The sequence below is a fragment of the Filicampus tigris genome, chromosome 16 (genome assembly GCF_054856515.1).
Source record: "Filicampus tigris isolate MCC_2025a chromosome 16, RoL_Ftig_1.0, whole genome shotgun sequence".
NCBI lineage: Eukaryota > Metazoa > Chordata > Actinopteri > Syngnathiformes > Syngnathidae > Filicampus > Filicampus tigris.
In genome coordinates this window covers 7,097,501-7,124,434 of record NC_141232.1, presented here as the reverse complement: position 1 = coordinate 7,124,434, position 26,934 = coordinate 7,097,501, and the positions used below count along the sequence as shown (strand labels likewise).

General features: G+C 41.4%; 1 protein-coding gene across 1 annotated transcript in view; it reads left to right on the top strand.

Moving 5' to 3' along the window:
• Window positions 1-26,934, top strand: part of srcin1a (SRC kinase signaling inhibitor 1a) — an 86,454-nt gene that overhangs the window by 35,940 nt on the left and 23,580 nt on the right. The window contains 3 exon segments of the mRNA XM_086054886.1: window positions 17,377-17,409; window positions 18,724-19,073; window positions 22,454-22,480. Of these exon segments, the coding sequence (XP_085911012.1) occupies window positions 17,377-17,409; window positions 18,724-19,073; window positions 22,454-22,480 (410 nt within the window).

Sequence of the window (26,934 nt, the reverse complement as noted above, 5' to 3'; positions counted from 1 at the left end):
AAAGAGGACGCCCTGAGCCATTCATATCTCGTTTGTATTTATTTGTAGGAGGCAAGTTGCCTGGTGGGTCGGTGTTGCTTCTCTCTGATGCAAAATTTAGTGGACTCGTTGTTTACTCGCCCTTGTGAGACACTCACTCCCTGTGTTAGCATAGCAACACACACAAAAACACTGCATGCAAACACTACATAGACGATTTGTGTGTGTCTGTGTGTGTGCCTGCATGCAGCCACTCGATCCACGTGTGGAGCAGCTGTCAAGCACTGAGCGGCCATTGTTAACCTTGTCTCTCAGCGTGCATCAGGTAAAAAGTCTACGGGTGGGCTGTTACCCCCTCTCTGTGTCCTTCCAAACACGCACACACTCATTAATTTATAATCACTAATGGTGATTGCCAAATCTTAACAATAGGATGTTGTGCACCAGTATCCTGTAATGACCATTTTGGCCACCAGAGGCCACTGCTGCTGCTAGATAATTGAGTTCCTCAATTAAAAGTCTCAAGATGGTCATGATCATGGATAACAGGCATATAAAATATATTATAAAATCATAATTCATCATCAGTTGACACATATAATAATTTAAAAAAAGATGCAACTCAACAGTATTCCAACAATATTTATTGTATCAATGTTATTTGCATTCATTTTTTGTTATTGAATTTATCATGATTATTAATATTGATGATATGATATTTTTAATTCATCATCCCCTGCCACCGATTGTTTCCCTCCATCTGGAAGCTGAAAGAAGCTTCTTTTCCCCCTCCCCAGCGGGCCTCCATGTGTATATTCACCGCTTTGATGGGCTCTTTTTATTAGCCACGGATACCGAGATAGTAACTATCCCTGTAGGCTCCAGTTACACTTGCTGAGCGGCGGGAGGGTTCATAGATGGATGAAATTCAAATTAAAGACTCCCCTCTCGGGTTGCATTGAGAGAGCGTGGGATGGAGGGGAGCAGGCGTTTGGAAGAGGGAGAAAGTGTGGAACTCAAACGTAACGCAAGGGTATTCATGATTTTTGCCAGCTTCGTTTTTTGTCACTAATAACTCAGCCGAAGCTGACGTTTTTGGACTTTGTTGACCCTTGTATGTTTGTATGTAAATGTTTTTTCATTTAAGTTCTATTATTCCGTTAGTTTTCATAAAACACAAAACCCGTGTGGACAAAGCCTTAAATGATGAGTGGAGGACAGACAGGAGGTTGACGGTGGCGACAAAGAAGGTGCCTCGGTCGGCCATGTTTGCTCGTGGTGGCGCGCGCTCAAATGGAAATAATGCGTGAAATGGGGTGAGAGCGACAACGGAGGACCGAGAGAGAAAAGTGACATTGTTCAAAAGTGGCAGCTTTACTGCACTCTCTCTCTCTAGGTCTCTCTTCATCCTTAGGTCCCTCCCCGCGTGTCCTCTTTCAAATGTCCCGACTCCGTTTCGCTTCCCAGTCATTTGGTGGCAATTAGACTCGATTAGTCGATGGGCAAAGGGAGGTTATGCACAGGGAAGAGCGGGGATGAAAAGTTGAAAGGAATGCAGAAGGAGGACGCTGGCAAAGCCTCAGGTGGGCGCTTGAAGTGGGACACTGCTCTCATGTTTTTATTTTTTTCTAAAATTTTTTAACTCTCCTTTGCCTTCCTGTCAGCTGGCGTCTTTGCTCTGCTTTTTTTTACTTGAAACTTTAATGAGGCGCTCCCTTCCAAGGGAACCTTTGAGGAGGGAGAACACTTGAGTTTGTTGTCAGGAGAGGCACGTACTTCTCCGCTGTAGTGCTTCAAAAAGACTCGACGGGCCCCTTCAGGACCGCCGTTGCCTCATCACTAACGTGCGCCTTCGAAACTTTCCCCGCAGTCCTCGAGGGACTTTTTAAGTCATTTGTAGCGAGTAGCTCGAGCGTTGTTTGATAGCTGATGTCGCTGCTGCACTTGTGCTCTCGTTCGGATTTGCATACGTTGGGGAGATTGTGACTGCTTTTTATGTACGCGTAATTATACTTTATTAGTTATCTGATGACATTTAGTACAAGAACTGTTTCAGAAAATACAAAACAGTAAATTCAGCCTTAAAGTTACAATTTTGGAATTGATAATACTGCAGCTTTAGCCTGCAGGTAACAATTAAGTAATTGGTTTAATTCTTATATTGGCTCCGATTAGATTAGGTGTACCTAATGAAGTGTCCTGCGACGTAGCATATTCATCGTTGGTCAATTGTTGTCAGTACGCAGGCTCCCTCTAGTAGTACCTGAAGAATCACTGAACTTACTCGAATCATTTTTTTGCTCCAGTACAATACATACATTTAAGTACAGTCCAATAGTGTTTAACTTTTATGTACATTTCCCTTTAATTTTTTGCGACTCTTTGTCTTAAAAGGTGTGTTTAGGTCAAATAAAATGTTCATATAATTTATGTGCTTTGCACTTTAATTGCACCATTTAAGTCTATATTTTCCTATATTTAACTGTAGTGCAAATGTTTAAACTGTGCATACTGTTACAGTGGTTTACAATGTTAAACGGACTTTTAGGGAATCAAACCTCTGTCTCATTTTTTATGAACACTTGGGCCTACTATGCTACTGTATTTTACTGAGAGTCATGGTGATACTTAAAGGGCTCGATATTTTTGGTCATTTTTTTAAGTTGATAAATGACGGATGTAGCTTATTTATAGCCGAGAAAACAATTGCAATTGTTATTCCTTTGTTCCATTCATTGTACTGTATTGAATACTCATTTGCAATGGCTTGTTTCCATGGCGACGTCAGCCGTCACTCATCTTGCAGCCCCTCCCTCCTCCCCTATGACTCATGTTGAGAAAGACAGTTATATTAAACTAAGCTGAGTATATTTATTTATTTTTTAGAAAATAGGCTCGGTGGTGTGGCACAAGGACACCGCCCCCCCCCCCCCCCCACACACCCCACCGCCACCTTCATCATTAGATATTCCTTGCTATGCCCTGGAATGAGGAAGAGCAATGCAGCGACCTGGCAGTCACCACGGCCTGGCCGGGCGTCTTCTGCGCGCGAGCTCTCATTAGCCCGCCGGGCTTTGAGTCAATGGAGGCCAACACCTCTGCTCGCCTCTTGTGTCTTCCCCTTCAACACACTCCAATTAGCATCTACTGTCTGTGTGCGATCAAGCGTGTGCACTCGAGCGTGTGTCAGTGTGTGTGACACTTGACCTTGTTGTGGCACGGAGTGGTAGTTATCCCCTTTTGGCAAGTTTAATTAGCCAAGTCAACTATCATAGTTTAAAGCGGTCACACCCAGGGCTACTTTTGGTATAAATATCAAGTGAATTCAAGCACTTTATTCGAAGGGTTGAACGGAGACATTTAGGGGGTTGTTCTTGACTCAACCTATCAAAATTGTGTCAGCGTTTTGAATCACGCTAGCCTTTTTAGTTAGTCCAAACATTAGAACAACACAACTCTGAATTTTAGTTTTGTCTACTAGTAATGCACCTGACAACACGGTGGCATAGTGATTAGTACATCTGCTACACAGTCAAGAGCTTCTGGGTTCAACTCTTAACGAGGTTTTACTGTCTCCCCATGCTTACATTTAGTTTCTTCCTCCCAAATTCCAAATCGATGTTAGGTTCATTCAACTTTGTGATGGTCTAGGAATGTTGTATAAGTGAATTTGAAAATGTAAACAAGGGAAGGGATTTAGAGGGGGAAAAGCGTTGAATATTGGTATTAATCTGTTTCCTAATTACCGCGAGACATCGTTAACATGACTAGTATCTTGACATAAATGAATAATAGTAATAATAATAATAATTGTTGTTACTCTTTGGAAATAAAAAAGAAAGAAAAGAAAACCTCACAAATTGGCCCCGCCCACCTGTTGTGAACACTCTTGATAGAATCACAGCAAGCAGGAATTAAAAATCAAACGTGAGCGGCTGACACTTTGTCTCCGTGCTGCGTGGAGTTCAGGTGTGCGCTGTGTGATTTTCGTCGTCAACACATGTCTGTGTCTGTGTGCGAGTACGGCAGGTTTTTTTTTTTTTTTTTTTTTTTTTTTTTCAAGCACTCCCCTGGCATTTTGGCTTTGACAGTCTTTGTGCAAAAAAAATGAAACAAGGGCATACGTTGGCAACATCAACAAGTATCTAGTGAGCTTTTTTTGGCAACTAGAGCTGCACCGCATCATGCTGAGAACCCTCTTGTGTGGCTTACGTCTAAAATTTTAGGAACAGCTTTCTGTGTGTTGCAGTGCAGTTCTGCAGCCGTGATAAAATCATGGCTGGCGGTGGTGTCTGCAGATGGAGGAAGAAAATGTATGCATCTGTTCTGAGTAGCCAGAGGCAGCAGGTCACAAACAGAAGTCAGCAGCTGAGGAAAGAAAGAGAGAGAGAGAGAGAGAGTGTGTGCGTGTGTGTGTGATGGAGGGAAGGGGGGGGGGCATTTTATTTGAATTTGAAGCTAATTAAAATCGGTGTGCGTCAGCCTTTCCAAGAGCTTCTTTTAGGAAATGGGTGCAGATGAGCGGCAGACACAAAAGAAACCTGGCGAGTGAGTGCCAAGCTTTTAAACGCAAGATGTGGAAATGTGTCACAAATGTCTGAGCACACATGAGGAGCTCCATTCACTGAGGTGGATTTTCTTCTCATTTTTATAAAAAAAAAAATGTAGCTGCTACTATTTTTTTAATATGACATGTTCTTGTGAAAAAGAGAGATGGAGAGTCAAAAAAAAAAGGCTTATGTATTTTATTTTAATCTCCTTCCCGAGAGGGGTATGAGCCTGTCTCGTCAGACCCAAGCTCCAGGTTCTATTTATGTTCTACACAGACACTAATGAGTCTCACATGCACACTTCTCCTTCCTGTCCCATCATTCACCTGACCTCCATATCGCCGTCCGGACCACTTTTTTCCTTTCCATTCGCTCAGTTTTAAGACAGTTGTCACATCGTAGCCTATACACAGACTCGATGCAATGCAGGTGTTCCCCACCAGATGGCGCTGATCTTTCTCATGCAGTAGTGCCTTGGGATACGTGCTTAAATTGTGACCACGAGCGTAACTCTGTATCTTCAAATCATCTTTTCCAATTGAAATGAATGTTAAATGGAGATTCAGAGTGAAAAAGGCACACAAATAAAGCTGCATCTCATGAAATGAGGAGCGGGGACGGCGCCTTGCTCCAGGGTAGCTCGACAGTAGCCAGCAGACAGCCATTTTTATATTTTTACCTGCTTCGGGACTACAACCTGTGAGCTTGATGGTCCTTACAGTTGAGCTACTGCTGCCCAAAAAACTGCTGGTAGAAGTGGGATTCATAAGTGTTTTTTGGGTTAAGATGAAATTTAGGGACGCTTGACTTTGCTCCGTGTAGTGAAGTACACTGCATCTGGTCTCATAAACAGCTAGAGCGTTGCGGATGTCAAAAACATCAAGAGTCATCATGTCATACGTAACTGAGAAAATATCCTTTATTAGAAGTCGTCCAGCATCAGAAGTCAAAAAAAAAAAACTGCCTATCATCGCAGAAATAAAACACAAGAAAACATTGTAACTGTCGGTCTATGCTCAAGTAGATCTGAAAAACATAATAAAGCAAAACATAAGAATGTGTCGTAACTGTCCATCATCAAAAGTCAAATAAAATCACGAGAAAATGTCATTGATGTCCATCATCATGGAGATGGAACTGGAAAAACGAGAAAATGTAACTGTCCAAAATGAGCCCGATCCACACTGAGTCATCCTTGATTGGCAGCACCTTGTCTGATGGAAGTCATCCAATCAGATGGCCCCGGGGAGTCACGGTAAATGGCGTTTTTATTGTGTTGAATGTTACTCGGCGCCCCGGGCGTCAGCGTCGAGTGGGAGCCATCAGTGTGTCTGACGTAAGCCCCGCCCACGCCCGTCCACTCCATTGTGTTTGTGCAAGGACACTAAAAATACAGACAGACTCTTGACCTTCTCCACGCTGAATTATTTACTAAACAAGCTTTTGAAAAATGGTCAAGGTTAGTCGACAAGCATTGACAGGCACATTTTTCTTTGAAGCACTTGTAAAGGGGACACATCAGGCAATTTTCACAATTTTAAACACTTCTGAGATTTTTTGCTACATTTAACGACATTTTAAAAAAAAGTATTGATTGTTTTCACACAACAACTTTGCCAAACAGATGCTAGCGCTGTTAGTGAATGCTAATCTTTGCTAACGCTGCAGTTCTCTTTGCTTTAGCTTTGACATGCTATTGATGCCTCTGTGTAGTCAGCAGAGTTAATAATATATATTTTTTTATTTTACATTACAGTTAGTTTTGATTTTATCTTGACTTTTTTTTTTTTAAATCCAGTTAGTTTTAATTTGTTTTGAGAGTGGGTTATTAGTTTTAATAGGGTTTTTTTTTTCCAAAATGCTTCATTTTAGTTTAGTTTTTACTAGTTTTAGTAATAGTTTTATTTTTTTAATATATGGAGGTATGGTCAAATGCAAGATAAAAAAAAAAAGGTCATACATTTTGTGGTAGAAAACTACAATTCCCAAATTTCTGTTCAACCTGTCATCTGTACGATGGACGAAGATGAGAACGAAACATTTTTTTTGCTGTAATTTATTTTGTTTTAGTTAGTTTGATTAATGTAAAATATAGTTTCAGTTAGCTAGCGTTTTTTTTTTTTTAACTCATTCACTGCAAGACATTTTCAGACCCTCTTTTACCCTAACGTTTGAAAATGTTTTTAAAAAATATGAATACATTCCTAGGATTAAATGGCTGGACTGTGAAAAGACAAGTTAATTCGTCAATGGCAGTGAATAAGTTAATTTTATTTTGGGATCATAAATGATTTTCCAATCCTTTTTTTGGTTATTTCGTTTTTGTGAACAATCATAACCTTGCCTGGATCGCCTGGATCGCCTGGATCAACTGGAAATGGAGGATCTTCACCCAGCCTAGCTGCCGAGTCATGAAACTCTGTGTGGGTGCAGTATTATGTAAATTAGATCAATTTTATGACATCACAATTCGGCACAATTCCGAATGAATTGCTCACAGCCACATTTTCCGAAATAGGCAGCTAACAGATTTACTTGTTTAATTTCACACTCAATGGCTCGGCACAACTATTTGTATATGAGACATTAAAAAGTCAGTTATGCATAATTTGTACGCCTAACTTGTCCACGTTGCAGAGAGGACGCATGTGACATGATTATGTGCAGTGAGATGTGATCACTGTTGGGAAAATACGACGCAGTTCACACTACACAATGCGCCATAATTTACTGCAGTCTTTTTGTAGCCAAGAGGCACCCTGAGAAAAGGGCACGGACAGTCAATTTTATAGATGGTGCATAGTGCAGAAAAACACCTTGCTATGCCTCCATAGAAAAACCTCATAAATCATAACCCTTTTCACACCGAACAACTAGTGGCGTTATACACGGATTCATCAACACCATAGAAGCACTTCAAAGTGAAGTTCAGAAACATGTCTGTTATGTTGAGGCGACAAAATTGTTTTATTTGTACTTATTGTAGGAATTGTGTCATCAAGGCAGGCAGAACTTTGTTGCTGCTTCTCTATTTGTTTTGAAATATACAATATATTGACCACACTGCTATGAGTATAAAGCACAAATATTGTTACGTTTTTACGCAGGCAATTTCTCACACTGATTCTATTTTAATGACTTGTAGTTGCTGTTTACGAGCTCATTAGCGGGTCATTGTTTGTTGTTCAAAGATAAATTATTATAAATAAAACAGAGCGCACCAGGAACTGCTCTGCGCAGCAGCTAACTAAGGTTGCCTAACTACAGTGGTACACTACAGCATTATAAAAACAGTAATAACATAATTAAACAGAATGTAAAAGATTCAACTGTTTTTGAATGATCATTTCATGCTTGAATTCACTGGACATTGTGCTGCTCCATCCGGTGTGCACGCCTTAGCCACCAGGATGCAGTATAAACCATTCATAGATTTAATGATGAAACACGAAGAACAGCGTCACAACTAGCTGCAGTAATATTGTTTTTTTTAATGCAGCACTTAACTGTTAGGAGCCAACGGGTTAATCAGCCAACCGCTATTAGCGCTTTCATAATTGGCAAAAATTGGTGGAGTTTTTTGCATACACATACTGTGTGTGTATATATTTGAATTAAATGACATTCAAACACCCATTATCCAAACCGCTTATCATTCCCCCCCAAAAATTGGCAAAAAAAAAATTCCGGTCTGTTGTGAAATACTATACGACAAAGTATTGTAAAACAATCAATGTACTGCCTGTATTTCATATCTTTATTGTTGTAAGTGTTAAGGGACAAATATATCAAATATCATAATCGACATTGGCCCCCAAAATTCTCTATCGATCGGGCCGAAATAAATATATGCCTGTTTTTTTTTTTAGGCTCTGTCTGCATGTGTTTCTGCACTGTTTGTGTTCAAATAACAGTTGTGTAAGAGTTTCTTATTACCGCAGTATTGTTGCTGGTTTCATTAGCCCGTCTGATGCTTAGTTATGTCGTTTGTTTGTATGAAAATTGTTTTACCCCCCTCCAAAAAAAATAAATTGTACCACTGTATTAGAAAGAGCTGCCAATTTGATGCTAACCTCAATGTTTATCGAGCCATTTGCGTTTGTTACCATTTAGCCTGCTAAGTGTTCTCCGGGGTGCTCGCTAACACCCGTGACAACAAATACAAGCTGTTAATGAACTATGACTGGTTAATTTTTCATTTTCAACATGATGTAGGGACTGTAGACGCCACCTCTCCCTCACCCCCCCGTCGCATCCTCCGAGTCTCCATTAGCGCAGCTGATGCTAGCGAGTGTTGTGTGTGTGACTTGTAATACCCGCTTCCCCCACTCGCGCGCCATCTGTCCCCGGCATGCGCCTGGCATGCCACCCGCGTGTGTGTGTCACACGTGCGCAGATGTGCTTCACAGTGGTTTAAAAGTGACCATAATGTAGATGTATTGGTGTGCTTGGGGGGGGGCTTCTCTCCATTCACTTTATCACCAGTCTGTGTTTTAGCTATTGTGGTCAGCCGTGAGCTAATGTGATTAGCTCATGGCTTGATGAAGCAGCATGGGGTTATTTGTGTGTTGTGTTTGTCACAATTAAGATGGTTAAAAGTAATACTGAAAGATTTTAAAAAACATTTTTATTTTTTTTTGCTCAATATTACAATTTTGATTTATAAGCGATTTTTTTTTTTTCAAGGTCCTCTATGCATGTTTTTTATCTTTTAACACCTTCTGCTGGTGTTGCCAATAAGCAAAGTCAGATTTTTGCTTCTACTGCTGAAAATTTTATCATCCAGGAACATAATTCATAATAGATTTGTCATTGGACTTTTGCCCCTGTCCTGGTCCCTGAGATGTCCCCCCCCCTTGTGTTTCCTTTTTTTTTCGCATGTTCGTCATCTGACGCATTTCAGTTTGTAACCCAATTCCACCACTTTGATGGATAACCATGAGCTGAACTCATCTGATAGCAGATGTGCTGAGGTCGTGTCTGCGCTGGTGTTGGTATGTACAAGGAGTAGCTTGTTAGCTTAGCCTCTAGGCTATGTCCAGCATGAGAATAATTAAAGAAGCTTGGTGACCGGTCTGCAGGGAGCGCGTAGGCAGCATGTCAGAAGAGTCCATGTATTTCTTGTCGACTTCACAAAATGAAAATGTCTTCTAACCAGCATCAATAAACCACATTAAGATTTTTTGGTGTGGGAATGATTACAGGATCGTTAAGAAACCTGAGGCTTCCCATCGTAGTGGAACAAATTGCGTTTAGAAATTACTTAATGGTAATTATAATCTTGTTAAAGGGATTGTTTCGGGGTCTTATGTGCGCAATTTGACATTTACGTTCTTTTTTCACTGCGTTTTGATTAAAATAGGCAGAATCAACAAATTTAGTCTCAATTTGAAACACATCATGCAAATGAGTTTGTCTGTTCTCTCCAAAATGGTTTCCATCAATGTAATTGCTCTACCTTCTTTTTTTTTTTTTTTCCGCTGAGAGTTTCATAACGCTTCATCATTCACCTACAGTTTTTTTATTGGAACATCATGAGCCTTTGTTCTGGTGGGTTATTTAAAGTGGAAGTCAAGTCAAAAATGTTCCTTGCAATATGTTGTATGAGGCCCCATCAGTCCAAACACAGTACTCTGATTAATAGTACATTAATGGAATAAGAACTAAGAAGTTTCATTCACCCGTTTTCAGCCATCTTTGGGCGCAGCCATTTTGACATTATAACTGTCGACTGGAATCGATGTCACAGTGCCCTTGGGTTCACATTGCGAACGTCACATGACCAAAACTAGAAAACAGATGAGCCGGGTGATGTTTGGCGAAACTAACGCTCATTTTCTCAAACTTTCTAGGAGGCGATATTGAGTCATGTTGGTGGAAATAATCCCAATTGTGAACATTTTTCTCGGATTTCCTACTACAGTCTATCAAGAAGTGCCCTGAATCTGTTTTATTGTTTTTATTTAAAGTATAATTTAGTTTTAAATACATATCGGGCTCTGCCAAAATATCCTTACATACATACAGTATGTATGACAGTTTCATTTGCAGATTTGCATACATTAGTAGGGTTTATCATCCGCCATGCTGGAGTTCTGCGCCCTCCGATCGCTCTTGTTGCTTCCATATGACGAAAGGCTCACGGGAACACGGCGTCACGCTGCGTTCACGCTTGTAAGAAGACCCTTCATCTGTAGCCTTACCTGCCCCTCCCAACCATCCCATCCTTCTCAATAAGCTCCTGAATATGCGTACAATCTGATTCTTAATATCCTCCCGTTTCTCTTCGCTGGCCATTGCAGTTAGCTAAATGAAATGTAGCAACATGTATCTGAATGGCTTGCAAGTACACTGCTGTTTATTACATGAGGCCCGCGGGATGCATAACTCCCTGTTAGAGTCAAGCAATTAACCATGTGAGCCCAAATGTTGGCCCCCCCCTGTCAGTCAGGCAAGATGGTGCAGCACTGAAGGCGGAGATGTGCAAGAGCCTGAAAATAACAGCGGGCTGCTTCTGATTGGTCCTTAATTAACACATTCACTTGTTTTGCTGCTTGACTTTTTTATAGCACTAACATCGTGGTTTACTCACCACATCACAGGCTTTTTTGCGATGATTGTTATTCTATACACTGTTACTGCAGTAAAGAGTGTAAAAAAAACAAAACAAAGAATGTACAACATTTGGGATAATTTCACACTTAATCAAAGAAGCCAAAGTGCATTGTGCCCATTTTCATTTGTGAACGTAACTTGAAGAAGTTGAAGAACAAAGGATGTTTTTTGTCTTTGGTCCCAATTTAATTCCATCTACGTTGCTACTAGCCTCATCCTAGCTAACGCTAAGCTAGTTTGTCTCTCAGGTCACAGATTTATGTATGAATGGACTAACAATTTTGCTTACCCGCCGTAGCGATAAGTGAAGACACTGCGACACGTTTCACGTTATTTTCTGGCTCTACGGCGATCATACCACAGTGTGTCGCATACTGTTATACCAATAAGCCTGTGAGAAGCGCTAAGTCTCAGTGCAAGTTTGAAAGCTCTCTTTCGTTTGTTGCTAGTAAAGCGTTAAATGGCCAACAGCCAAGGCGTTAGCCAACCAAATATTCCCGTTGCTAGGATGCCGTTAGCGTTCGCTTCAGTTTAGCGCATACGTAGCTTTCACTGACGTCCACTCCCCACGTACGTAGGACACATTCCTCTCTGATGACAATATGTTATGACGCCTTCTGACTCGAATGGGAAAATTCTGATTTGACGTTTGTTTTCAATTCGCTACTCAATTTGACGCACCACCGATTCGTGCACAGCCCTAGTAAATACCTCTACGCGGAAATTCATTTATTCCGTCGGGGTCATGGATCGTATGGCCCGCCAAAATGAGGGAACGTTGTAGTTAGATGGATGGCGTCCAGTCTGACGCCTGATTGATTAATTAATTGATTAAGAGGCATCCGTTTGTTCATGCGTGCCGTTTTCTGAAGCAGACAAGCCTGCGAGACGCTGCTGTCAAACGCTCGCACGCTCCAATTGTCTTGAGTGCTGTAGGAGTACGAGCAGATGCTTTGCAACGGCGGCGTTGCCCAAGGAAACGCGGTGTTAGGACATGGAGAGGCTGGTGGGTGGCGAGGATGGAAAAAGGCCTCTTATTAAAGCCCTCCTTTGACGATAAATGATCAAGACGACGTTTTCTTTTTTTTTTTTTCGGACGCCCCGAAGCCTTAGTATGGTCTCTGCTTTTAAAGTTGCTGCTTGACCTCCTCCTGATTGCTTCCTGTGGGTGGGCGGCCGCCATCTTTGCTTCGCTTTTAGCACTCGTCTCCCGACGCCGCTTCCAGCTTTCACAGCTAATGGAGAAAAAATGTAAAGTGCACACGCTTGTCCGCTAGCAATGGCCTTGTTTTTTTTTTTGTTTTTGTTTTTTTTTTTGCAACCCTTTCAGTAGACACCAAATGCACAAACAAGAAGCAATTTTGGTGTAGTGTAGTTAAGTGTAGTTTTCATTTATTGCCTCTCTAATAATTATACCATGGCAAAGCACTATGAGTGTTTTTTTTTTCTTTTCAAATTCCAGTTACTCTCCCAAAGACAATGTTATACAGTACAATGGACCACCGCATACACGTGATTGGGCAACCATAGATTCACCCATTCACAGATTTGTGTTCAAAATGTTTAGGATATTTTAAATGTTTTTTTTTCTTTAGGGGTGGGATCCAATGTCTATTTTTTTGTGGATTTAAAAAAAAGAAATTCCCTAGGCAGAGGTCGTAACTGCCCAAATGGAAATCTAGAGGCTGGCCAATTATGAGACAATTGTATTTATTAAAATTACCACTCTGTATTAAATATAAAATTCACATATGAACCAATTGTCTCAGCGGTGGTATGAGCCTGGGGAAATATGATAAAATAAAAAAAAAAATTCTTTTTTTTTTTAAATCTAAATATTCCAGAAAATACCCGGGAAACGTATTTTTTTTCACATTAATTTTTTACTTTATAGTTGTTTTGACAAATAATTCATTATTCGTTTTAAAACTTTACAACATAACTGCAATGTATCCTACCAGTGTAGCTATAAATGGCTGCTGAATTAATTACCGGTACTTTTCTGTTTTATGTATATAGTATTAGACAGCGATGGCTTGTGTTTTCAAAATTAGTGTTAAAAGAGGAAGTCAAGTTTTCTGAGTTCTGATCATGTGACGTTCGCAAGCTGAGCCGTGATTGATCGTTGCCTGAGCCCCGAGGAACTGTGATGTCATGTTCAGTCGACAGCAAGTGGCAAAATGGCTGCCCCTGAGATGGATTTTGCTGCCTAATTCATATACCAGATTAGACTAGTGGGACCGCATAGAACTATTATTATAAAGAACATTTTTCACTTGCCGGCTGCTTTAAACACGCAGTGAGTTTTTTATCATTCGTTTTTAGTTTTTTGACCCTGAAATAACCATGTAACAAGTAGCGTGCGTGTTGTCAGGTGGCAGCCTAGCCTAGTAGTTCACTCAATTGGATTCAAGAAATGATATATCAACAATCAATTCCACACGACTGAGAGAACTTTTAATGGGAGCAGTCACCCCCAGTCTTTACTTGTGTAAACAACGCAGACAGATTAGCTCGATAGATTCAATTTGTTTATCTTTTATTGGGGAATAGCTGCCATTTAAAAGGGCCTATGTTGACAGAAGGCCATATTACATCCTCTCACTGTCTTTCCATGCATTCCCTCCCAGTTATTTGCACAGAATACCAAATGCCAATAGCTCAAGGCCCAGGCTGATTGTTCCACCGCTCCCTTTTTTTCTCACGATACGTGTTTCTCACCTGCCTCCGCTGACTCCCTCCCCTCATTTCTTGGTTAAATATTCAGCGCCGTCACAGCTGGCGGCCCCGCAAGAAGCTCGCGATGTGCTCCGAGTAAATTAAAATTCAAGGTATAGACTCTAGCCTTGCTTTACTTGAATGACTGCCCAATGCAACGTCTGACAGTCTGTGCACTGCAGGATTATGGACATACTATTAAAATGGTGGACAAGATACTACTCAACTATTATATGCAGTATTAGCATCCACTGGAGCATGCAATGCACACACTGGCTACAATATTGTGTTTGTCCAATAGAAGAAGAAAAAAAGAAAATCAATATTTTCCTGGTTTGCCTGTGTATGAATTCGCCCAAATGTTTATTATTGTGGGTTCTAGTCACCATAATGCATGATCCAAAGCCATTTGGTCTTGTTTTTCCAAATTGGAAAATTATTATTTTTTTTTCTTTACTGAAATATGTTTAAATTAGCCAGTGGTGGCTCAATGCAAGCACCATTCATTTTCAGTCTGGACTTTGTAGTGGTGAACAACGCTAGGAATTTCCAGTAACACCACAAAACGTTGCAAGATTTATTGTTAATAACTTTTGTCTTTTCTTTCATGAAATCGCAAGAAAAGTCCTCGGTTGTCATGGTAACAAGAGCCGTATGTGTTGTAAGTCTCCTTTAAGGCGACTTTGGAGGGTCCATTGTGCAGCAAAATATTCCACTTAGAATACTAATGAAACCTGTCATGGTTAAATGACATGCATTATTTACACATGTGATATATTTATAAACTTAGCACTCCTCATTTGCTTGCTGTCAGTAGCTGGAACGCTACTTTATAAGCAGTGCAGCCAATAAGCTTCTTAGCATTCGGAGGCCATCTCTCTCTACCTTTCACTCCCGCCGATCTGCTTTGATGTGAGCACGTATGAAATCGATGAAATCCATCGAGCCGCTAGAGTTCCAGCAGGTGTAGAAAAAGACGCTCCTCTTCTTCTTCTTCTTCTTCTTCTTCTTCTTCTCGACGAGATGAAATCCAGTTCACCGAACGGAGTTACCTTTGAGTCTAGGCTCTGCATACATGATCATATTCTGTATGTGCGTGTTTCCCCAAAATAACCAGTGAAGGCGGTGCAAACCTGTGACTCATAAAGTGAGAAGTTGAAAATAACTAAATACATAAGCTCTCAGGCTACCTGCGTGATCCAGTGTGGTCTTTTCTGCCTTTATGTGACTAATATATGAATCTGCTAATATTAAATGTTAGCATCTTAGCTCATCTCTTTCAAAATAGTACCTGTCCAGAGAGCATCATAATATGATGATGATCTATGTAACGTAGCGTTTTCCCAGGTACCCAGGTACAGAATTGCTACATATTAGCAAAACAAGTGTTAGCATGTTAGCATTCTAGCTGCTCTCTTTCAAAATAGTTCCTGATCACGTCACAATATATGCAAATCCTTATTGACATGCCTGGACGCTTTCTGTACCTAGGTTAATTTCAAGTGTCTTGCTTATGTTAGCATTTGATTAATTAATCATTTAAAGTTGTCACCTATCTGTCGTAAAACGTTTCTGTGCTGATGTTGCTATCTTGCTATATGTTAGCATTTAGCGTCTTATTAGAAATGCCACTCGACTGCACGACACAATGCCAACTCCTCCTACTATATTTACTCTATGTTAGCACTCAGTCAGTTTTCGTCAGAAAACTGCTCCTCTATTCTCAATACCACCACTTTTTTTTTTTGCTCCCTACAGTTCTGCAGCCAATGTTCTTTTCTCAGGCTTTGCTTTGTCTGCAGGCTTATGTGAAGATATATTGAGGTGCCAATGACGCCAGCATGAAGCATGAATTCGTATTTTTCTCTTCTTTGCTATCTCAACCGCCACAGCTTATAAAGATGATGGCCTTCTCTCTATTCTATGCAAAGTTCTACAGGCTTTTTTTTTTCCAGACCTTTCTCATTTGTGCACCAGAGTCAATGTCTTGCATTCAGGCATTGTCTGTCGAGAGGCTAGCTGGCACAGGCATCGTTTTACTGCCATTTTTTTTGTCAAGTCGAGGTGCAAAGGTTCCATTTTCGCAGAGCGTCGTGATGGGGCTCTTGAGTCCCGGGCACTTGTTAGCAAACCCGCGACGAGCTAATGAAGTGCAAAGTGGATATCTGCTCCATGCTAATGCTATCAGCCCGCTGGCCCGCTTCACTTCTGTTTATTATCACTTCATCATGTAATGGACGCCAGGGCGCGATAAATAGACTGGCTAAGTGGGGCATTTGCAGTCCTTCACTGCTTGTATTTCAAGATTTGTTCACAGGAGAGCATCGCATTTCGGTTTAATCACAGTTAGTGTGATTGCAGGATTGACATACAGTGAAAGAGTTGCCAAGACTTGCCATGAATAGGAAAAAAAAAGCCCAAATCTGGCCTGCCACCTCATTTCATGGAGCCTGCTAGCTAGGTGAAAACGCCCAAATTGCAAATGGTCTCCACGTTTGATTGTTAACTTAACAATTGCTCGCGTATATTTAATAATACGATGACGTGATGACGCACACCTACTGTAACACTATGAGGAAACACAAACATCAGTAAATAACCAACAACGCCTCCCCGATGAGAGGGAGCAGAATTTGACTCTGGAGTTCCCAGCATGCCTGGTGACATTTCATACATACTGTTAAGAATTGTTTTTATTCTTAACGCAGCCGTTCTTTGTTCTTTCCTCGTAGTAGCACTATTAGTTGTGTGTGTGTGTGTGTGTTTTTAATTACTGGTTAAGTTGTGCCACCATGTTCTATGTACTGCGATTAAGGTTCTGTTCATAGTGACCACCCTGCATCACTTGAATCATGTTGTCATCGACTCGTTCGAGATTTTTTTTTCAAGATTTACACTTTGACTGTGGAAGGTGTGAATTTACTGAGAGATGCATCCCTCCTCGTACGCCACAAGGGGGCGCACATTCCTCATACAAATACAATACAAATAAAAAAATAAAAAAATGTGCTGACCCACATATTGCACATGCCAGAAACCGCCACTGTTTATATGGTTAATGACCAACATTTTGCTGTGTCTTGGTGGCGGTCTACGCTTGTCACATATTAGCAGTCTGCACACAGCTTCGGCTCCAAAGAGGCTCTCTTGGCGAGGCTTTTCTAGCCTCCACTCAATTATTCTTCCACTGTTGTTTTAATGCATTTTATCCAATCTGTTCTTTTGTGTAACAACTAACCTTCTGTGTATATATTGTGTGTCCACTTGCTTCCTGTTGAATACAACTTAAATGTTGTACTATTACGTGTTTTCATGAATGCATTCATAGTCAACTGTGTTCTTATATGTGTGTGTGTGTGTGTGTGTGTGAATACATGATTTATGCATGCATTAATTGTGACTGTTGACAAAGTGCTATTAGTTATAATAGTGCTTTTTGATGTTGCTGGTGTGTTTGTTTGCACGTGTTTGTGCACAAACACGTGAATTAACCCTTGGCATGTTTCTCTTGCAGCACATGCCAGCAGGGCCTGTTATCCCAAACAAGGTAACTCACACTGCAAACCTTCCATCCATCTTTTTTTTTTTTCTTCCATGCACTTTTTTTTTTTTCCACTTATGTGTTGGTTTTGAGCTGTGCTGTCTGTCAGGTGGAGATGGTTTAAAGCAGTTATTCCTAACCACTGTGCTGCGGCAGATTACGGTGCCATGACCATTTTGCGGTTATCATCATATGAATATTGTGCTTTATTTACTAAAGGTAATGATACATTTTTGCTCATCTATCGATGCCAGCCAATGTAACAATATTATAGTTAATGTAAACTAACGAAATAGAATAAAAACGGAAAAGCGTTTTAAAAACAAATTCTAGCTACATCTTTCGTTTATAAAATTAACTATAACTGTAGCGAAAATTTCCTTCATTTTTGTCTTTGTCAATGAATGTCGTACACGAGCTTTCAAGTTTCATTTTAAATGTATTTATTTGGGTATTGCTTTATGTGTGTTTTATACTTTTGGTGACATTTTTGTTTGCTGGTGTGCTGTAAGATTTTACTTAAAGTGGAAATCAACCAAAGCACATTTTTTTCAAGAATATGTTCCCAGCAGGCCTACTAGTTGAAACACGGCATTCAGATTAATATTGCGTTTGTGAAATAAGAGTAAAGCAGCAAAATCCACCCCTTTTTAGCCATCTCAGGGGGCGGCCATTTTGTCACATCTGTCGACTGGAAATGACATCACAACTGCTCAGGGCTCAGGTAACGACCACTCACGCCTCAGCTTCAGAAAACAGCCCAGCCGTGATTGGTCTTTACCTGAGTGATGTCATTTTCAGTCGACAAAAGTGTCAAAATGGCCGCCCCCAGAGATGGCTAAAAACGCGTGGATTAACTCTTATTCCACAAACGCAATATTTATCAGAATTCCTTGTTTCAACTAGTGGGCTTGCATAGAACATATTCCTGAAAAAAATATGTTTGGGTTGACTTCCCCTTTAAGTAAAATATGTGCATTGTTTCAATGAAGGTTGGGAATCTCTGGTTTCAAGTATATCAAGGAGTGAATTGTGTCAAGAAAGAGCGACAGTGATCGCAGAAATATGACGTTTCTTTCATCAGCGAGGGCTCGTGAAAGGTGCTTAGGATGACCGAGCAGCAAAACAAGTTCACTTTTGATTCATTCCAAAAGCCTTTCTTCCTTGCTCACCACTTTTCCTGCCTTGCCTGCACTTTGGAATCAATACTAGCGCCAGGAACCGCCCTCCTATCTTAACATCGCATTACGTTTCTTTCTCTACCTCCTTCTTATCTCTTCCACCATGGTCACTTCCCCCCTTCCTCCATCCCCACCACAGACCCAGAGCGCGGCGGCACTCACATGATCTCCACAGATGACCTGGAGTACCCGCGGGAGTATCGGACGCTGGGCAACAGCGGCCGGCGCTTCTCCAACGTGGGCCTGGTGCACACGTCGGAGCACCGGCACACGGTGACGGCGGCGCAGAGCCTGGAGGCGCTCACCAACCTACACAAGGCCGACATGGAGCGCAAGCGGGACGCCTTCATGGACCACCTGAAGAGCAAATACCAGCAGCAGCAGCAGCAGCAGCAGCAGCAGCTGCAGCATCAGCACCACAACCCGCCGTCGCCCTCGCAGTCGCACGCCAGCATGAGGGGAGGCTCGGAGAGGGCCGCGCGAGAACAGGTACGCGCCAAGCACGTTCACATGAACACTTAACTTTATAGACGTACTGAAGATGAATTTAAAACCAGAGTGTCTTAATAATATTTCCGAGGCGTATCTTATTTAGGCCTCCCGAAACTTGTTCCCATTAAAACAATAAAAACATTTTCACTCGTGGAGGCAGCACTTCATTTACTTCAATCACAGAGTAATCAACTATGTGCTGCTTATCAGAGCCTAACGCAAATCTGCATATCCACCAAAACTCAATGCAGCTCTGCTTACCTGGTCACAATGCGTCAAAGACTGAAGTCAGGCCGTGGCTTGAAAGTGGCAGATCTTTATCAAGACTAGCTACCTATGTGGGTGTGGTATCATGCTATTAAAAATTGAGTTGTATTAACAGTCTTCACCACTAGATGGCAGATATCGCTCGACAGAGAAGAGTAGTGAGCAGGTCCTGTGAGCAGGGCCAAATTAGGCCAAGAAATTTTCTTTCAAATTGATTGTATGTTCACCGAATTTAAACACAAGCATATCTGCCTAGTTTGTAAAGGGACGATATCGGCCGTGAAAGATTCCACCCTAAATTCTACACAAACAACAGCGTTTTGTTTTGTTTTTCCACAAAACTGTTGACAGATCATTTGAAATGCATGAGGAGTTACTAAATGTGTGTTTTTCAAAAACATGGGTACATTCATGGATCAATAGTTTTACAAACACGTATGGCGGCTTAATTGGACAAGCGTCTGTTGTGATGAGTCACCCGCGATGCAGAGGGGACGCATATGGGGTCAAACTTTACTGTTCTCCACTGCGTTGTGTGAGCCTTATTTCAATGAGAATTTGTATGTAAGAGAGCCCTTTGCATTTGGAAAAACTATATAAAGTATAAAAATGTATTAAGAGACTCTTCTGTACATTGGTTCAATAAAAAAAAAAAAAAAGAAAAAACAGACACATGAACATTTTTTGTTCGTATTTAAAAGGGATTAAGTTTGTGCTTTACTTCTTGCTCACACATGCACTCTCCACAAATAAGTATTTGAGTATTTAAAAGGTAAAGAAATGACAGAGAGAGAGAGAGAGTGAGAGATTCGGGTGGAGTCCATAGTTGCCGTGGCAACCCTTCCCACATATGGCGGGACTATCACGTTGCAAAGGTCAGGCTGCGCAGACGAGCGGGAATAGCGGATTAACTAAATGCTCGAAACGACGAATTCGGAGGTGACGTCGCGTCTTTTAGTGCAGGGGTCTTTCGTGGACGGGGGACGGGGGGCGGGGGGTGAGGCGGGCTACTGAAGACGCGGCAAAAAGCCCCGCATCTCCCTCGTGTGGAGGAGGAGGAAGGAGGAGGGAGGAGGGAGGAGGGAGGAGCTGGAGCGAGTACAGCGCTGCGACCAGTCAGGCAAGCCCGCCGTCACTGTTGCCGCCGCTCAATTAGCCCGCAGCGGCGCGAGCCAGACGGCCACCTGCAACAAATAAAGAGTCCCGATCAGCTGATGTAATGAATTAAATAATGTGCGACGGGGGAGGAAGGGGCGACACGGACGCCTCGCTGCGTTTGACGGACGGGCAAGGATGAATGGAGCGGCGGGCTGGTGCAGGTGAGGCTGGACTTAAACGTGTCTACATGCGTGTGCGTGCACAGTATGTCCTCTACCTGTTGTTTGTTTTCGTTGTCGTGGCGACGAACAGGCAACGCCGACCGCCTGCATGCGTCGTTGTTTTATGTTTTTCAATTGATATACTATGCAGTTGCAGTTTAGGTGTGTGTCTGTAGTGTGTGTGTGTGTGTAAGAGAGAAGAAGTACTGAAGACTGTGATGTGGAGGCTGGTGGGGTGCTGGGGGATGACGACATGCAGTGGAGGAAGGGTAGTAGTGAATGCAGCCTGCTTTACATGCTGGTCAGGTAATGCAGCGCTCCACTCGCTCAGCTCTGTGGCTGATGTGCACAAATGTGCAAGCAGCTCTTCACTTCCGAAGATTCTTCTTTACCGTTCTACGCGGGAAAATGTGAGCCCAGAAGACCGCGGTGGATAATTGTTGCTGATAGCACCGGAAAAAAATGAAGGAGAGGAGGCTCTGACTTGACTTGCTTGAGCTGTGTGCCAAAATTGAGTCAATAAAGTTGTCTCATCAAGAGACTAGTTAATATTTACAATGCACTTGATGGGGTGTCTGCACTGACACTTGTTGTTGCGTTTTTATTCCATTCGTAGATATGGTGACAAGTACGGCTGAACAAACAATTTCCTAATTGAGTGCCGCCCCCACCCCCCATTCAATATTGTGATTGCGATGTTTTAATATGTTATTATTTTTTCAAGATCCTTTTCCCCCATATAATTTTTTCAACAAACATAAGTAATAAACAAATCTGTTAGATATATTTTGAAAGTAGACTACTACTCTACTTAAAAAATGTATTTGACTCCAGATGCTTTTCTTTTGTGCAACCACTTGATGAAATAAAACTGAGTAAATTCAACTCACCATTTTTTTTCAATGTAGTTTAGGGTTTTTTTTTAAGTTAGCGGACCGTGCTAGGCCTCGATAGACGTTCCTTCGTATTCGATTGCACCCCCCCCCCGGCGCATCTGGCAATTTAGTGACCAAGAGTAGACTAGATTTAAGACTCCCTAAAAGCAGGAAGTGGTGCTTGGAGCCTGAAGTGTACTGTATCTGCCCAAAGTTAGCTGGGAAAGGCTCCAGCTCACCTGTGACCCTAATGACGATAAGCAGTATAGAAAATGGCTGGATGCCTGGATTTTCTTTTTTTTATTAAACTTCGATATAATTGTGTGGTACATTTATTATCGAATGCTGTAACTTAAACCATTTCTGTTTTCCTTTGGGGGCGGGGTCTTCGCATCCTCCTTCTCATACTACTGCTACTCCTACAACCGATACTACTACTATTACTACGACTATATCGTTCTCTGAGCACTGACATCAGTTTGCTGTATTTTTGCAGGCTTGATGTCAGAGAATCTGTAAGAACTCATACCAATCTGCCCCTTTTTCCCCCCATCATTTGTGCGTCAGGATTTATTCATACGCAGCGACTGACTGATTACTCAGAAGCGCTTGGAGATAAGAAGAATAAGCGCTAGAATAAAGGTTGGGATTTAATATCAAAATTCATGAACGCTGCCCAGTCTTCCTTAGTCTTTAATTTAGCATCCGCGAGGTATATTTCCGGGGCCACTGGCCGCTTGTGACTCTTGGGTGATTACATTTTAATAGGGGGAGTTCACCCCTGGTCAATATGATGCAGTGTGACTTTCAAGCGCATACATTACAAGATAGACACAGCGCGAACATTGTTTTCTTTCATTTCACTTAGTAAAATTGTCCTCTCTTTTTTTCTTCTGTGCCACGGGAAACAACGCAGCAACAACCCAACTACTGGAGCTTTAAGGTCAGTGCTGCATATTAAGCAAAACCTCCACCAAGGAGTTTGTGTGTTTACTTGTTTTTGTCTGGTTTTGTACTCGTCTGCATTTCCAAAACTTTTTAAACCCCCGTGTGACTTATAAGATTATTTTCAAGTGTGCTGCCTATCAATAAAAAATATTTTGACAGTTTTGCATAATTGCATATCCAGTGTATCTAATTAATTGCCACAAGCTAGTCATGTATGGATACTTGTCATAGAAAAAAATGGGCTGACCCGCAGTTAAGTTTTCATAGGTTGTTTGTTTTGGAGTTAAATATATATCTTATAAAGGAAATGCTCACGTTTGAACTTGAAAAGATCACAAATATCTGAATTTCTTCTACGTACTTATATATTAGGGGTGTGCATCTCACCAATAAAAGACCATTTTGTCGCTGTCCTGTGAAAAACACTTATCTCCAATCTTGGAAACTTATTTAATTTTCACTTTAATGCGATGTCTGTAACGCGGACATATGATTCATGTAAAAATCAGAAAATGAAAAAAAATGGAGATAAGTGTTTTTCACATGAAAGCGACGATTTGATACATATCATATACACATATGAGGTATGATACAATCCAAGGACATTACCGTGAATTTTAAAAATGAAACGATTTGATTTGACGCACTTACGTCTTTTAAGTCAAGACCGATATTCCGATTCAAATCCTTTTTTGTTACACCGCTAGTACTTAAGCTGGAATTGAGGCCTTAGGTCTTGTGTTTACTCACAGGACATAAGTGCTGTCACTTCAGTGGCCTTTGAGCATGATGTACTGTAAAGATGTCTGTGTGACCTCCGGTTTAGCTGTTTGCTCAACCCTCAAGGCTCCGGCATTCATGCATATGTGTATAATGTGTGTGTGTTTATGGGAGGTGGTCGTGTCAAGGTGCTGCCATGGAGGATTTACCATACCTCAGTCAGTCACGCGGCCATATTTCGCTTTTTTAACCAACACCTCAGCAGAAGAAATACTCGCTGCTAAGACGTATTGATCACCCGCTCCAACGGTCAAGTATCCCCCCGGTGGGCCGTTGTCTCTCGCGGAAGTTGGCAGTGAGGTGCTCGGGCTAAACAATGCGACTATTGATGTGTGAGAGCACGGGGGATAGAAAAAAGCTCCCGGGCTTATCCGCTGTGTATCCCCACCCCCCACCCCCCCCCCCCACTCTCCTTCCATTCTGGCTCGGTTATCGGCGCGACAGGGTGGAAATGTCAGTGAATATCAATAGCCGAGTTCCTTGACCCATAGTGAGATGCGCGGCAATTTATCTATCACTCTCAGCATTTTACTCCGAAAGTGATTGATGGGAATTAGGGTGCCGCTCGCAAGACCAATGATAGCCTTTAGCTTATGCTGCTGACAAGCTCGTCAATTCAACTTTATTTTCAATAGCAACAATTTACGAAAAGCGTTAACAGCATTTTAAGCTTTTTGACTTTGTCTGCTCATTTCTTAACTTTTGCAATTCTCACTTCACCTGTCTCGACAAACCCTAATTATTCGCCCGTCTCCAATAAGTTCAGACCGGCTTTTGTCTGAATCGGATTCTTTGGATTTGTTTTTCTATTATTAACCGTAAAATGTGTTTCGGTATTTTATGAATATGTGAAGGCTCTGTGCAAAATGCAATATAAGTAAAATTTACTTAACTGGCATTATTATTGACGCCAGTTCAGTAGATGCATCTTTAGCTATAAGGATTTTTTTTTTCATTATATATTTATTGCCAACCTATTGTTGACTTAGCAGTGTTATACTGAGCAGCCTGGTCAAGATGTATCTAATTCCCATCAGGCACCAAGTAGTCACATTACTTTCCGTAACCGTGGGAACATTCCGTCCAATTGTGATTTTGTTCATTATATTGTCAACTAATTCTCGACTTTGCAATATTGTACTGAGCAGCCTGTACAGAGACGAGTGTGCACACGATATTGTTTTCCTTAACTGTGGGGACATTAAATTGTAAATTTCCTTAATTATTATTTATTACTGACAAAGTAGCCAGGACAGACACACCTTACCATTTGTCCCATGTCAATTTCTGCTGCAATGGTTATCACTGTCATATTTTCCTCGCGGTATCCTTCTAGTGATGGCGTCACAAAATAACCCCCAAAAAAGGCCCCTTTGATCGTCATTGATCTGAAGTTGGTTTCCATAGCGCAAATCACCATAAAAATAAAGCTAGTAGTGTTGTTGGCAGCAGATGCACCTATCACAGGGGCAGACTTTGAATAAACAGCATAGCCAGGTGCATTGTGGGAAATTCCCCGGATGTCTTTTAGCCTATAAAATTTTATGTCAGCAATGATTCAGAATAAAACCAGAAAATCGACTTAACAAACGTTTACCGCAGTTCTCTTAAATGTATTAGATTAGACATTATTTGATTGACAACTAAAAGATAATAAAACTACTACTTTATGTCTGGACCACCGTTGTCTTCAGGGCACCATTTTCCTCTCCGTGTTTATTCCCCGGCTAAGCAATTTGCTCCATGCAATGATGGCTGCTGCTATTAGAAAGCCCCAGTTGTCTTGTAAGGGGGGAGGGAGGGGGGAGGTCGCCCGCGGGCATTGTGTGTCCAGGCAGAAGATTGGCCTGAGAGTAATCACGAAGGTGGCTGCATAGCAAGCGAGTCGCAGTCAGTCAATTTATGTGCAGAGAATACGGCTGCAGTGGCATGACATGACAAATGAGGTACAAAGAAAAAAAGATCTTCTTGGAAGTGTAAACTGTGTAGAAGCAGGAGGGAATAAAAAATAAATAAGTCACAGAATAGGTGGTCAAGGTGTGAGGAATCGTGATTTTCAGACATCAGCAACTGCCTCTCATCCGCCCGTCAGAAATGTTTGACATTCACGCCTCTGACAGATATTCGCCTAGTCGGCTCCTGGAGAATGTCACGTGACTTTGCAGTGGTCGCTTACAGCTGCCATGCATGTCAGAGGCCTCTCGCAAGAATTTAATTCAAGAGTTCCTAAGGCAACAAAGGCAATGGTTGAACACAGCCAAAATAATTAAATCATTCAACATTTTCTCAAATTTCCAGATTTGTCCAGTTTGACTAAATTATACCTTATTTGCACCACATCAGCACAGCCTAAGATTAACGTGGGATGTATAAAAATACATTCAGGTGTATTTGAATCCTACTAGTGCTCACATGTAATAGAGTGCTGGTGAAAATGTGTCCATTGCTCAAAAAGACAGGGGGAAGGTGGCCAATGAATGCCAAGATGATTCATTATTGATGCTGTGAAATAGCTACAGAGAGATTTCATGTTTTGTTGTCTTCTCAGCACCTTTGGAGCAGTCTAAATATTTCCTTTTCACTCTCTCTACAATAGAAAACAATAGGAAAAAATAACACATTGACATCTTTAAGACCCGATGAGCTGTTGTGCTTTGATTTTCTATGGCAATAAAAAGAGACTGCTTTGTGCTGACTTTCTGAGTCAGATAAACACTTCTATTACACGGGCGCTTCCAAGGACTGTAAACTTTGCTGCTTTTTGTGCTAAATTACATGTGGCGTCAGGCTGCAACCCACACTTGGACAAACTAGCATGCGAAGAAAGAAAGCACAGCAAGTTTTATTGCTCTACACGTGTTTCTTCACACACTTACAAATTGTCTGCTGAACACTATAAGACTACTGTATCATGTGTGTACGTGGGACTAAATTATGCATGTACACTGACAGAAGGCCGGCCGGCACATAAATAAATAAATATAGATAGAGGGGAGTATCAAGTGAGAAGTCGCTTTGGAGCAGAAATAATGTAGCTGACTTGCTGTGATGCTAAACAGTGCTGATAGTTCAGAGAGGGCCGATAAAGCTATTTTCACTTTGGTTAAAATCAGTAAGAAAAACTCTAAAAGGGTCCCTTGGAAGGAATTCCCAATATATATATATATATATATATATATATATATATATATATATATATATATATATATATATATATATATATATATATATATATATATATATTAATATATGTATTTTTTTTCCCTTCAGGGGGGTCAATGATGCAAAGCTGTTTTATAAAATGTGTAAAATAAGAAAAAAGTGCACTATAACTTCCTGAAAAATCCCATTGGGGGTGAGTGGGAGGACATGTTACTTGTGTAAGAAGGCGACCAGGGCCGGCTTGTCTAGTGTCAAAAACTACATAGTGGTCCTCCCTCCAAACAAGCAGCAGAGAGCATTGTGGGAGCTCATTACGGCAACCTCTGAGCCAGAGGATCAGCCAGCCGGTCCGCTGAGCTCGGGCCCAGCTGCCCTGAATCCACAGTGTGCCAGCGTCAGATTTGCATGAGCTTCGCAAAAAAAGTAGTCGTTTAAAGTTTACGGCAGCTCGGGAGGCCCGGAGTTTGGATAAGTGCACCAGGGGAGGTGTGCAAAAGTCAGGCAAAC